At 37.6% G+C, this 15700-nt stretch overlaps 1 protein-coding gene across 1 annotated transcript in view; it reads left to right on the top strand.

The window, feature by feature from the left end:
• LOC124358055 (ubiquitin-like protein 3) overlaps positions 1 to 15700 on the top strand; it is a 43287-nt gene that overhangs the window by 3456 nt on the left and 24131 nt on the right. The window contains exon 2 of the mRNA XM_046810341.1: positions 7559 to 7667. Coding sequence (XP_046666297.1) covers positions 7559 to 7667 — 109 coding nt within the window. The remainder of the gene's footprint in view (positions 1 to 7558; positions 7668 to 15700) is intronic.

Below are 15700 nucleotides of genomic sequence, written 5' to 3'. Positions count from 1 at the left end.
CTTTTTTCGAAATTATAAAAAAATTTACAGGAAGGTGATCCAAGCTGCAAAATCGTATGATGTCTCAAAATCAATTACTTCTTCAAAAAACGTTTCTAAAACTGTATGGGGCATCATTAACAATAAACATCAAGAATCCAAGCAAATCACAGTCAAAATTGGGGACACCCTTGTGAGCGATGCCTCTAGGGTTGCCGACGAGTTTAACGGATTTTTTGCGTCTGTTGCTTGTGGACGGGGCCCTCGTCCATCGCTGCCACAGGGGAATCCCACGCGTAGACAGAGTCCAACAGCCTCAATGGCTCTGACTCCTGTAGTTGAGGAAGAGCTCGATAAAATCATTCAACAATTCCCAGCTAAAAAATCGAATGATCTAGAATCGAGATCCATGTGGTTAATAAAACAATGCTCTAAGCATATCGTGAAACCACTGACTCAATTGGTCAATTTGTCTTTTAACTCAGGAGTTTTTCCCTCTCTCCTAAAAATTGCAAAAGTGCATCCAATTTTCAAGAAAGAAAACCCCTGTTCATTAAATAACTATCGGCCAGTCTCAATTTTGCCTGTACTGAGCAAAATATTTGAAAAACTCTTTCTAACGAGAATGCTTTATTTCTTAAACAAAAACAACCAGCTTTCTGAACACCAATTTGGATTCAGGAAAAATAAATCGACGATAGACGCAGTGGTGAGTCTGGTTGATATGGTTGTAGAGGGTCTAGAACGTCAGGATCACACATTAAGTGTGTTCCTGGACCTTTCTAAAGCATTCGACTGCGTTGACCATGAAATACTGCTTGACACATTACATTCTCATGGCATCCGAGGTGTGCCGCTCTTATGGCTTAAATCATTTTTAAGTCAGAGAAGTCAAGTGGTTCAGATCTCAAACCAATTTTCTAAACCAATTCAACTGAGTTATGGAGTCCCTCAGGGCTCTATACTCAGTCCAATCCTTTTCCTGATATACGTCAACGACGTACATTCATCGCTGCTGCATGGTAAAATTGTGCAGTATGCTGATGACACGACTCTCTGTTTCAGAGATAACACACAAGAAGGTTTGGAGCTACAATCCTTTGTAGATATCAACAATTGTGTGCAATATTTCAATAACCTCAACCTTCAAACGAATTCTTCGAAATCCAACGTGTTGAATTTCACACTGCGTCCAACGGACTCCCAATGTGGGTCAGCCGTCATGTTGGCAGATTCCTTATTGGAAGAAGTCTACTCCTCAAAATTCCTTGGAATACTCCTCGACCGAGGGTTGACATGGAATAATCACATTGACCATGTGTGCGCCAAACTGTCCTCAGGAATATATGTTTTGAGGTCCTTGGCCCGGTACTGCCCCAGTCAGGTATTGATTGCGGCATATTATGGGCTAATTCACTCTCACCTTTCCTATGGAGTGGTGTTGTGGGGGGCCTGTACAGGCGATAATTTCCTGAGGGTGTTCAAATTGCAAAAAAAAGCTATTCGTATGATCGCAAAGTTGAATTTCAGAGAGTCGTGCAGGACAGCATTCAAAACTTTGCAACTGTTGACTTTGCCCAGTCTCTACATTTTAGAAACATCTTGGTTCTGTTTGTCTAAATGTGCCCTAACCAGGGGACGTGACATACACGGGTATGAGACTAGAGGCAGAGATAACTACCGTACTGGAAGACATAGAACGGTGGTTTATGAGCACTTACCTTCGCAGGCAGGTGTTCATTTCATCAACAGTTTGCCAAATTTTATTACAAACGCCCAAACGCCCAAGGCGTCAAAAGCTCGTCTTAAGCGCTTCCTGGTGTCAAATGCATTCTACAGCGTTGACGAGTTTCTGGCGTTTAACTGGGAGACCGCCCAATTCGATGACTGACTCCAGCGCTGAAAGTGGGTTGAGATTGGCGATGGATGAATGAGACTGGAATGCATGAACATTATGTAAGTTTGGACGTGGTGGTAATGTGGTATGCGAGTTTTAAATTTATAATTAATTCTGACGTTTGCCATACAATGTGTAATTGTGACGAGCAATAAAAGATTTGATTTGATTTGATTTGATCAAAATATAATTACATCAGGTCCTTGGCCTCTTGAAAGCTGCGCCCTTCGTCACAAGCCTCTACTCCGATCGCGAAAAGGTGAGGAATAACTCTTGAGTATCATCACTCAATTTCATTATGATGATTTGTATAACTGCATACATCAAAATATAATTACATCAGGTCCTTGGCCTCTTGAAAGCTGCGCCCTTCGTCACAAGCCTCTACTCCGATCGCGAAAAGGTGAGGAATAACTCTTGAGTATCATCACTCATTTTAATTATGATGATTTGTATAACTGCATGTATCAAAATATAATTACATCAGGTCCTTGGCCTCTTGAAAGCTGCGCCCTTCGTCACAAGCCTCTACTCCGATCGCGACAAGGTGAGGAATAACTCTTTCAGAGTATCATCACTCAATTTCATTATGATGATTTGTATAAATGTATGTATCAAAATATAATTACATCAGGTCCTTGGCCTCTTGAAAGCTGCGACCTTCGTCACAAGCCTCAACTTAGAAATTAATGAAGTTATTCAAGAGTATTAACACATAACCCGGTTCTGATATAGATAAATAAAGACCGAGCGACATCTTTATGACATGTTATGTGCTTTATGACATACTATGTTTATGTAAAATAGGCTTAATAATGTATGATGGTTTTATTTTAAAGCTTCAATTTAAGTTTCAACTTAAATTCCATTTTATGACGCATGCAATGCACTTGTAACTATTGTTAATGCAATAAAGAGTATTATTATTATTATAGTTTATACATCATTGCCTATGTCTGAAATTTTAAAACAGTTAAATACAGTTCTTCAAATATTAACTAAAGGTAAGGGTGAAAGTGCTTCCGTTTCACAATAACAAAAAATATGAAATCCATTATTAATATGCCACATTCTTTTATTTTCTCTTCACTCTGTTTGAAATTATAATAAAGTTGATTAAATTGTGTTAATACAATCTCTCGGCATGTACAAGGGAGAGGAAGGGATTGTCAGTGGATTGTAAGAGAGATAACCAACTCTGTCCAGAAATGTTTTGTGGTGCGCGGCTACCCTCTCGCGCATCTATGAGACATCCATATAGAATCTCTAGGCATGTGGTGGATGATGTCCTCCTAGAGGAAAATGATTCTACCAAGTTCCTAGGGATGTGCCTTGATCGAGGCCTGACATGGGACGATCACATAGAAAGCATCTGTTCAAAGGTTACTTCGGGCATTTATGCTCTACGAAATCTCTCCAAGTTTTGCTCCTTAGACTTACTAAGAACGGCCTATTTTGGCCTTGTATATCCTCATATAACATACGGGCTAAAAACTTTTTAATGTCTGAAATGACTTGCATTTAAATTGATTTATTTAATTAGTTTAATTCATTTTAATACATGTATATTGACCATTGAATACAATTTGCTTAAATTGTGAACACAATAAAGATTTATTATTATTTTTTATTATTATTATTATTATTATTATGCACAAGGGGGAGGAAGGGATTGTCAGTGGATTGTAAGAGACATAACCAACTCTGTCCAGAAATGTTTTGTGGTGCGCGGTTCCCCTCTCGCGCATCTACTAGACCTCCACATAGAATCTCTCGGCATGTACAAAGGGGAGGAAGGGATTGTCAGTGGATTGTAAGAGACATAACCAACTCTGCCCAGAAATGTTTTGTGGTGCGCGGTTCCCCTCTCGCGCATCTACTAGACCTCCACATAGAATCTCTCGGCATGTACAAGGGGGGGGGGAAGGGATTGTCAATAGATTGTAAGAGACATAACCAACTCTGTCCAGAAATGTTTTGTAGTGTGCGGTTCCCCCTCTCGCGCATCTACGAGACCTCCACATAGAATCTCTCGGCATGTACAAAGGGGAGGAAGAGATTCTCGGTGGTTTGTAAGAGACCTAACCAACTCTGTCCAGAAATGTTTTGTAGTGTGCGGTTCCCCTCTCGCACATCTACGAGACCTCCACATAGAATCTCTCGGCATGTACAAAGGGGAGGAAGGGATTGTCAGTGGATTGTAAGAGACATAACCAACTCTGCCCAGAAATGTTTTGTGGTGCGCGGTTCCCCTCTCGCGCATCTACTAGACCTCCACATAGAATCTCTCGGCATGTACAAGGGGGGGGGGGAAGGGATTGTCAATGGATTGTAAGAGACATAACCAACTCTGCCCAGAAATGTTTTGTGGTGCGCGGTTCCCCTCTCGCGCATCTACTAGACCTCCACATAGAATCTCTCGGCATGTACAAGGGGGGAGGAAGGGATTGTCAGTGAATTGTAAGAGACATAACCAACTCTGCCCAGAAATGTTTTGTGGTGCGCGGTTCCCCTCTCGCGCATCTACGAGACCTCCACATAGAATCTTTCGGCATGTACAAAGGGGAGGAAGAGATTCTCGGTGGTTTGTAAGAGACCTAACCAACTCTGTCCAGAAATGTTTTGTAGTGCGCGGTTCCCCCTCTCGCGCATCTACGAGACCTCCACATAGAATCTCTCGGCATGTACAAAGGGGAGGAAGAGATTCTCGGTGGATTGTAAGAGACATAACCAACTCTGTCCAGAAATGTTTTGTGGTGCGCGGTTCCCCTCTCGCGCATCTACTAGACCTCCACATAGAATCTCTCGGCATGTACAAAGGGGAGGAAGAGATTCTCGGTGGTTTGTAAGAGACCTAACCAACTCTGTCCAGAAATGTTTTGTGGTGCGCGGTTCCCCTCTCGCGCATCTACGAGACCTCCACATAGAATCTCTCGGCATGTACAAAGGGGAGGAAGGGATTGTCAGTGGATTGTAAGAGACATAACCAACTCTGTCCAGAAATGTTTTGTGGTGCGCGGTTCCCCTCTCGCGCATGTACTAGACCTCCACATAGAATCTCTCGGCATGTACAAAGGGGAGGAAGGGATTGTCAGTGGATTGTAAGAGACATAACCAACTCTGCCCAGAAATGTTTTGTGGTGCGCGGTTCCCCTCTCGCGCATCTACTAGACACAGTGCATATACCAAGGAAAGTCTAATATTACAGTAGTCGTACATTAGAAAACACATTCCTTATGGGTGACCTCAGTAGTTAGCAGAACACAAATAACCAAATGAATAAAGGGACTGGATTGTACTTTGTACTTTTAGTTGTACACAGTGCATATACCAAGGAAAGTCTAATATTACAGTAGTTGTACATTAGAAAACACATTCCTTATGGGTGACCTCAGTAGTTAGCAGAACGTACAATAACCAAATGAATAAAGGGACTGGATTGTACTTTGTACTTTTAGTTGTACACAGTGCATATACCAAGGAAAGTCTAATATTACAGTAGTCGTACATTAGAAAACACATTCCTTATGGGTGACCTCAGTAGTTAGCAGAACACAATAACCAAATGAATAAAGGGACTGGATTGTACTTTGTACTTTTAGTTGTACACAGTGCATATACCAAGGAAAGTCTAATATTACAGTAGTCGTACATTAGAAAACACATTCCTTATGGTTACCTCAGTAGTTTGCAGAACGTACAATAACCAAATGAATAAAGGGACTGGATTGTACTTTGTACTTTTAGTTGTACACAGTGCATATACCAAGGAAAGTCTAATATTACAGTAGTCGTACATTAGAAAACACATTCCTTATGGGTGACCTCAGTAGTTAGCAGAACACAATAACCAAATGAATAAAGGGACTGGATTGTACTTTGTACTTTTAGTTGTACACAGTGCATATACCAAGGAAAGTCTAATATTACAGTAGTCGTACATTAGAAAACACATTCCTTATGGTGACCTCAGTAGTTAGCAGAACACAATAACCAAATGAATAAAGGGACTGGATTGTACTTTGTACTTTTAGTTGTACACAGTGCATATACCAAGGAAAGTCTAATATTACAGTAGTCGTACATTAGAAAACACATTCCTTATGGGTGACCTCAGTAGTTTGCAGAACACAATAACCAAATGAATAAAGGGACTGGATTGTACTTTGTACTTTTAGTTGTACACAGTGCATATACCAAGGAAAGTCTAATATTACAGTAGTCGTACATTAGAAAACACATTCCTTATGGGTGACCTCAGTAGTTTGCAGAACACAATAACCAAATGAATAAAGGGACTGGATTGTACTTTGTACTTTTAGTTGTACACAGTGCATATACCAAGGAAAGTCTAATATTACAGTAGTCGTACATTAGAAAACACATTCCTTATGGGTGACCTCAGTAGTTTGCAGAACACAATAACCAAATGAATAAAGGGACTGGATTGTACTTTGTACTTACACATCTTCCTGTGAGTTGCTAACACGTGTTGTGAACAATGGACTACAATGACCTTGAGTTTGTCAACTATAAGAATAATGTTAAATCTCGTGCAGTTGTACACACTTTCGATATTTTATTGAAGAAAATAGTCCAAACAGTTTTATACGTAATTGTATAAATATCCCAAAAGTATACTGTAAAAATTCAAAACAGCGTTGAGATTCTTATTAATTATATCCTTAAAATGAGGCATACCCCAAAACAATGGCTTAAAGAGCATGAGGTTTAACATTGTTCTTATGGGGAAACATTTAAGATCGTTTCACTAGAGAAGATTTCAGTTAACCTAAAAAGTGTAAAGTATATTCTTATGGGGAAACAAATAAGATCGTTTCACTAGAGAAGATTTCTGTTAACCTAAAAAGTGTAAAGTATATTCTTATGGGGAAACACTTAAGATCGTTTCACTAGAGAAGATTTCTGTTAACCTAAAAAGTGTAAAGTATATTCTTATGGGGAAACACTTAAGATCGTTTCACTAGAGAAGATTTCAGTTAACCTAAAAAGTGTAAAGTATATTCTTATGGGGAAACAAATAAGATCGTTTCACTAGAGAAGATTTCAGTTAACCTAAAAAGTGTAAAGTATATTCATATGGGGAAACATTTAAGATCGTTTCACTAGAGAAGATTTCAGTTAACCTAAAAAGTGTAAAGTATGTTCTTATGGGGAAACACTTAAGATCGTTTCACTAGAGAAGATTTCAGTTAACCTAAAAAGTGTAAAGTATATTCTTATGGGGAAACACTTAAGATCGTTTCACTAGAGAAGATTTCAGTTAACCTAAAAAGTGTAAAGTATATTCTTATGGGGTAACACTTAAGATCGTTTCACTAGAGAAGATTTCAGTTAACCTGAAAATGTAAAGTATATTTATCATTAAAAAACCAGAATTAGGTATTTTCTTCGATAGATGTACGTTGTATTGTGTATAGAATTCTTCTAGATGGGTCTGTGTAATAGGGTTATATCTATTTAATGTTCATAATTATTCACTTTAATTGCAAAACAAACCTATAATTTGTTACATGTTATTCTAAAGTTTTGTGCCTTATTATTTTTTGATGTACCATATAGATAAAACGTTTATAGAAAATCTCAGAATGGAACTAGGAAACATGTGTACGTATCACTTCTGCTATAGCCGAGTTGTTTCATGAGCAATCGTTGTTTCAGATCAATCTGAGACTGATCCTGGTCAGTGGCAAGACCAAGGAGTACCTGTTCAGCCCCAGCGACTCTGCGGGAGACATCGCGCAACATGTCTTCGACAACTGGCCTGAAGGTAATCTTGGACTGTCTGCTATGTTTCATGGTATCCATTTGTCCATATGATGCCACTTTGTTAAGTAAATGTATTAAGAGAATTAAATTTGTATACTCTTAGACTGTTTGGTACATATTTAATAAATGAGGAGTCCACGCTGCATCGGAACATTGTTAACACAATTGAGTTCTTGACGTACTTTGGTCTCGCTGCGGAGATCCATTTCTATACTCTGAGACAGTTTCGTACATATTTAATAAATGAGGAGTCCACGCTGCATCGGAACATTGTTAACACAATTGAGTTCTTGACATACTTTGGTCTCGCTGCGGAGATCCATTTCTATACTCTGAGACAGTTCCGTACATATTTAATAAATGAGGAGTCCACGCTGCATCGGAACATTGTTAACACAATTGAGTTCTTGACGTATTTTGGTCTCGCTGCGGAGATCCATTTCTATACTCTGAGACAGTTTCGTACATATTTAATAAATGAGGAGTCCACGCTGCATCGAAAAATTGTTAACACAATTGAGTTCTTGACGTACTTTGGTCTCGCTGCGGAGATCCATTTCTATACTCTGAGACTGTTTGGTACATATTTAATAAATGAGGAGTCCATGCTGCATCGGAACATTGTTAACACAAATTAGTTCTTGACGTACTTTGGTCTCGCTGCGGAGATCCATTTCTATACTCTGAGACAGTTTCGTACATATTTAATAAATGAGGAGTCCACGCTGCATCGAAACATTGTTAACACAATTGAGTTCTTGACGTTCTTTGATCTCGCTGTGGAGATCCATTTTTATACTCTGAGACAGTTTGGTACATATTTAATAAATGAGAAGTCCACGCTGCATCGGAACATTGTTAACACAATTGAGTTCTTGACGTTCTTTGGTCTCGCTGTGGAGATCCATTTTTATACTCTGAGACAGCTTGGTACAAATTTAATAAATGAGAAGTCCACGCTGCATCGGAACATTGTTAACACAATTGAGTTCTTGACGTTCTTTGGTCTCGCTGCGGAGATCCAGTTTTAGAACAAATGTTAAACTGAAGAGTCGTGATAACTGAAAAGGAAATGGTAAATTTGTTGTGACCATCGGCCACTATGGTTGAGATGGAGTATGCACTTACGGGAATAGCCAACCAGTAACGGTTCTGTTATTGAGGTACATTCAACCGAATACAACTGTAACATCCATTGCATATTAAGTGGAATCTAATTTGATTGAAATGTTGAAATGTGCCAAAGCAAAAATTAAACTAAAATGGTTTAAATGTAAATAGCTCCAGACTGATTACCAAGTCTTAGGAATATCAACGAAATGCCATGTAGAAAGTTTAGTTCTGTCAGTAAATTTTCCACGTTTCCGACAGTTAACTTAATAAGAGAAGGAATATTAAAAATATCTTAACTTAATAAGAGAAGGAATATTAAAAATATCTTAGCATCATCAAATAAAAGAAGAAATCTGCTCATAACGTACCAAGATTGTTTGGAAACGTATATGCTTTTCTGTATGTAACAAAAACTGGCCAGAACTGGCTGCTTACTGGAACACATTTGATAGTTTGGTTACTTCTGGACAACCTAACTACTTGACACTGTCGTGTACCTTTGTCTGCTTGTATTTATTATTGTTGCATTTGATAGTTTGGTTACTTCTGGACAACCTAACTACTTGACACTGTTGTGTACCTTTGTCTGCTTGTATTTATTATTGTTGCATTTGATAGTTTGGTTACTTCTGGACAACATAATTACTTGACACTGTTGTGTACCTTTGTCTGCTTGTATTTATTATTGTTGCATTTGATAGTTTGGTTACTTCTGGACAACCTAACTACTTGACACTGTCGTGTACCTTTGTCTGCTTGTATTTATTATTGTTGCATTTGATAGTTTGGTTACTTCTGGACAACCTAACTACTTGACACTGTTGTGTACCATTGTCTGCTTGCATTTATTATTGATGCATTTCATAGTTTGGTTACTTTTGGACAACCTAACTACTTGACACTGTTGTGTACCGTTGTCTGCTTGTATTTATTATTGTTGCATCTGATAGTTTGGTTACTTCTGGACAACCTAACTACTTGACACTGTTGTGTACCTTTGTCTGCTTGTATTTATTATTGTTGCATTTGATAGTTTGGTTACTTCTGGACAACCTAACTACTTGAAACTGTTGTGTACCTTTGTCTGCTTGTATTTATTATTGTTGCATCTGATAGTTTGGTTACTTCTGGACAACCTAACTACTTGACACTGTTGTGTACCTTTGTCTGCTTGCATTTATTATTGTTGCATTTGATAGTTTGGTTACTTCTGGACAACCTAACTACTTGACACTGTTGTGTACCTTTGTCTGCTTGTATTTATTATTGTTGCATTTGATAGTTTGGTTACTTCTGGACAACCTAACTACTTGACACTGTTGTGTACCTTTATCTGCTTGTATTTATTATTGTTGCATTTGATAGTTTGGTTACTTCTGTACAACCTAACTACTTCAGAATGTTGTGTACTTTTGTCTGCTTGTATTTATTATTGTTGCATTTGATAGTTTGGTTACTTCTGGACAACCTAACTACTTGACACTGTTGTGTACCTTTGTCTGCTTGTATTTATTATTGTTGCATTTGATAGTTTGGTTACTTCTGGACAACCTAACTACTTGACACTGTTGTGTACCTTTGTCTGCTTGCATTTATTATTGTTGCATTTGATAGTTTGGTTACTTCTGGACAACCTAACTACTTGACACTGTTGTGTACCTTTGTCTGCTTGCATTTATTATTGTTGCATTTGATAGTTTGGTTACTTCTGGACAACCTAACTACTTGACACTGTTGTGTACCTTTGTCTGCTTGCATTTATTATTGTTGCATTTGATAGTTTGGTTACTTCTGGACAACCTAACTACTTGACACTGTTGTGTACCTTTGTCTGCTTGTATTTATTATTGTTGCATTTGATAGTTTGGTTACTTCTGGACAACCTAACTACTTGACAATGTTGTGTACTTTTGTCTGCTTGTATTTATTATTGTTGCATTTGATAGTTTGGTTACTTCTGGACAACCTAACTACTTGACACTGTTGTGTACCTTTGTCTGCTTGTATTTATTATTGTTGCATTTGATAGTTTGGTTACTTCTGGACAACCTAACTACTTGAAACTGTTGTGTACCTTTGTCTGCTTGTATTTATTATTGTTGCATTTGATAGTTTGGTTACTTCTGTACAACCTAACTACTTGACACTGTTGTGTACTTTTGTCTGCTTGTATTTATTATTGTTGCATTTGATAGTTTGGTTACTTCTGGACAACCTAACTACTTGACACTGTTGTGTACCTTTGTCTGCTTGCATTTATTATTGTTGCATTTCATAGTTTGGTTACTTTTGGACAACCTAACTACTTGACACTGTTGTGTACCTTTGTCTGCTTGCATTTATTATTGATGCATTTGATAGTTTGGTTACTTCTGGACAACCTAACTACTTGACACTGTTGTGTACCTTTGTCTGCTTGTATTTATTATTGTTGCATTTGATAGTTTGGTTACTTCTGGACAACCTAACTACTTGATACTGTTGTGTACCTTTGTCTGCTTGTATTTATTATTGATGCATTTGATAGTTTCGTTACTTCTGGACAACCTAACTACTTGACACTGTTGTGTACCTTTGTCTGCTTGTATTTATTATATGGTCAGCTTTACAGTGCAGTTTAATCGAGTTTACAATTAATTAAGTCCCTATTCACTAATTTGGTGCATTGGATATTAATCAATATTATAGAACCAAGAATTTTAAAAATGTTGCTTCTTTACAAATGATATAGATGCACTAAAATAGAAAATCAATATAAGTGCATGTTTATAAGGTGTTCAAAAATGTATGGAAACTTAATGGAATATTTTATAATACAGCAAAATTACAACGCTGGAACTTACACTGTTTCTGAGTTGTAATTTGAAAACATTAAAAACAGAGATATATGCTAAACAAACAAAATTTGAATGTCCTCAAAATTATTAACTACAAAAATTCTGTTGTAGCCTCCAGTTAACATTAAAATATGGTTTACGTAATAAATATTCTAATAAATCTCTGGAATCCTTATAAAAACCGTCATAACTTCTGAATTTGATATTTTTGCTTTAATTGGAACAACCGATATTGCAGACCTGCACATACCTGTATAGGACAATGTATAGACGAACTTGACCGGTTGTGAACTCAATGGAGTGTAGTGTTATAAAGAAGAACATTTATTCGTATTCTTTACATTTTTAAACATGTTATTCCATGTTTAAAGTGTAAAATTCAATGTTATTCACAGTTGTAAAAAGTGTTATAGGCACTAAAATATAAGTTAAAAAGCTGACCTCCATAAGAGATATTTAAATAATACAAAAATGCCTGTTCAGGCCAGATGAATAGTTCAAGTAATTAACCAGAATCGCTTAGCCGACCTGGCTGGGTTCTCTCATGAATATGGATAGCGTTTTATGTGATTGCAGTGCGGTAAGTCATAGTGTCCAATCAGCAATCGGCAGTGCAGATTGTACTATACATCAGGTCAGTGTCTGTATAGACTCAAAGTATGTAGAGACAAGACGCTGACATAGACATTGTACTTCACTGTTAGCTGGGTTCTCTCATGAATATGGATAGCGTTTTATGTGATTGGGGACTATTGTGTTGAAGATATACGAGTAATAGACAGGAGGGCAGTTGCGATTGCAGTGCGGTAAGTCATAGTGTCCAATCAGCAATCGGCAGTGCAGATTGTACTATACATCAGGTTAGTGTCTGTATAGACAAAGTATGTAGAGACAACACGCTGACATAAACATTGTACTTCACTGTTAGCTGGATTCTCTCATGAATATGGATAGCGTTTTATGTGATTGGGGACTTATGTGTTGAAGATATACGAGTAATAGACAGGAGGGCAGTTGCGATTGCAGTGCGGTAAGTCATAGTGTCCAATCAGCAATCGGCAGTGCAGATAGTACTATACATCAGGTCAGTGTCTGTATAGACTCAAAAGTATGTAGAGACAAGACGCTGACATAGACATTGTACTTCTCTGTTAGCAGGATTCTCTCATGAATATGGATAGCGTTTTATGTGATTGGGGACCATTGTGTTGAAGATATACGAGTAATATACAGGAGGGCAGTTGCGATTGCAGTGCGGTAAGTCATAGTGTCCAATCAGCAATCAGCAGTGCAGATTGTACTATACATCAGGTCAGTGTCTGTATAGACTCAAAAGTATGTAGAGACAAGACGCTGACATAGACATTGTACTTCTCTGTTAGCAGGATTCTCTCATGAATATGGATAGCGTTTTATGTGATTGGGGACTATTGTGTTGAAGATATACGAGTAATATACAGGAGGGCAGTTGCGATTGCAGTGCGGTAAGTCATAGTGTCCAATCAGCAATCAGCAGTGCAGATTGTACTATACATCGGGTCAGTGTCTGTATAGACTCAAAAGTATGTAGAGACAAGACGCTGACATAGACATTGTACTTCACTGTTAGCTGGATTCTCTCATGAATATGGATAGCGTTTTATGTGATTGGGGACCATTGTGTTGAAGATATACGAGTAATATACAGGAGGGCAGTTGCGATTGCAGTGCGGTAAGTCATAGTGTCCAATCAGCAATCGGCAGTGCAGATTGTACTATACATCAGGTCAGTGTCTGTATAGACTCAAAGTATGTAGAGACAAGACGCTGACATAGACATTGTACTTCTCTGTTAGCTGGATTCTCTCATGAATATGGATAGCGTTTTATGTGATTGGGGACCATTGTGTTGAAGATATACGAGTAATATACAGGAGGGCAGTTGCGATTGCAGTGCGGTAAGTCATAGTGGCCAATCAGCAATCAGCAGTGCAGATTGTACTATACATCAGGTCAGTGTCTGTATAGACTCAAAAGTATGTAGAGACAAGACGCTGACATAAACATTGTACTTCACTGTTAGCTGGATTCTCTCATGAATATGGATAGCGTTTTATGTGATTGGGGACCATTGTGTTGAAGATATACGAGTAATAGACAGGAGGGCAGTTGCGATTGCAGTGCGGTAAGTCATAGTGTCCAATCAGCAATCGGCAGTGCAGATTGTACTATACATCAGGTCAGTGTCTGTATAGACTCAAAGTATGTAGAGACAAGACGCTGACATAGACATTGTACTTCACTGTTAGCTGGGTTCTCTCATGAATATGTATAGCGTTTTATGTGATTGGGGACTATTGTGTTGAAGATATACGAGTAATAGACAGGAGGGCAGTTGCGATTGCAGTGCGGTAAGTCATAGTGTCCAATCAGCAATCGGCAGTGTAGATAGTACTATACATCAGGTCAGTGTCTGTATAGACTCAAAAGTATGTAGAGACAAGACGCTGACATAGACATTGTACTTCTCTGTTAGCTGGATTCTCTCATGAATATGGATAGCGTTTTATGTGATTGGGGACTTATGTGTTGAAGATATACGAGTAATAGACAGGAGGGCAGTTGCGATTGCAGTGCGGTAAGTCATAGTGTCCAATCAGCAATCGGCAGTGCAGATTGTACTATACATCAGGTCAGTGTCTGTATAGACTCAAAGTATGTAGAGACAAGACGCTGACATAGACATTGTACTTCACTGTTAGCTGGATTCTCTCATGAATATGGATAGCGTTTTATGTGATTGGGGACCATTGTGTTGAAGATATACGAGTAATATACAGGAGGGCAGTTGCGATTGCAGTGCGGCAAGTCATAGTGTCCAATCAGCAATCGGCAGTGCAGATTGTACTATACATCAGGTCAGTGTCTGTATAGACTCAAAGTATGTAGAGACAAGACGCTGACATAGACATTGTACTTCACTGTTAGCTGGGTTCTCTCATGACATATGGATAGCGTTTTATATGATACGAAATCTGTATCAAATGTTTTAAAAACGTATTAACGCATTTTTAATTATTTAATGAACTGGAAATTGTTAAAGTAATACAACAATTCCTAGTTCCTTACAACAATTTTTATATTGTATTCGTTAATCGTTAATATAGTAATTGTAAGTAACAATTATAATGTTTGTAACTTTAAATTGAATTCAGAGAAATTGAAAATGTTAGTAATAATTTACTGAATAAATCTACAAGTCCTAATAAAAAATCATTACAGTGTATTTTTAAATTTATATTTGTTACCAAACGCATTGTTTTTGGGTATAAACAAATTAATAATCTTAGGCTTTAAAATGGTGATATTAACATCCAGGTACTGTATGCTAATGTCTGTCTGTAGGTGGGTACAGATACATGGACAATCGTTGCTGTTAATTATGTTTTAAATCAAGGTATTCAAAATAAGGTATTCTTATACTAAAACCAAAGAAATTTTCATCTTGGACTATTACACACAACTTTTTTCCTACATTGTTTGCAGAAAAGATAATAAAAAAATAAACGTGGAAACCCATTTTCAAGGGCGGTTTGAAGAAGCTTGATGTAACGAGTAAAGAAAAGGAAGACAAGGAAACTTACTCAGAGGGATTATTTATCTTTGAACTACAGTACTGTATTCTCATTGAAAGTTGTGGTGCAGTTGAACATTGTCCCTTATACTGATGTGTCCCTTATTACTTAACTCTAGAGAAATGTGTGTGCATATATATATTATATATATATATATATATATATATATATATATATATATATATTGCAATGTAATGTAAACACGGTTATGTTATACATGGCTAATTTGATATTTTTCTTTATCATAATGAATACTGAAAGAGTCTTTTTCCCTGTAATTCAACACACGTTTCTTCCATTTTCGTACACACCAAACTCCTATTTTTTATATTTGTTGATCAATTACTTCATTTTTTTGTGGTTATTTACTTTACCTGTGTCAGCTAGAACAACAGTTAACACTTTCTTACTTAACTGTACACTTTTCCACAATGGACTATGAGGCACTCAAAAACTATTGTGCACAAGAA

Source organism: Homalodisca vitripennis, chromosome 3 (assembly GCF_021130785.1).
Source record: "Homalodisca vitripennis isolate AUS2020 chromosome 3, UT_GWSS_2.1, whole genome shotgun sequence".
Taxonomy (NCBI): Eukaryota; Metazoa; Arthropoda; class Insecta; order Hemiptera; family Cicadellidae; genus Homalodisca; species Homalodisca vitripennis.
This window is presented reverse-complemented; position numbering and strand designations above follow the sequence as displayed.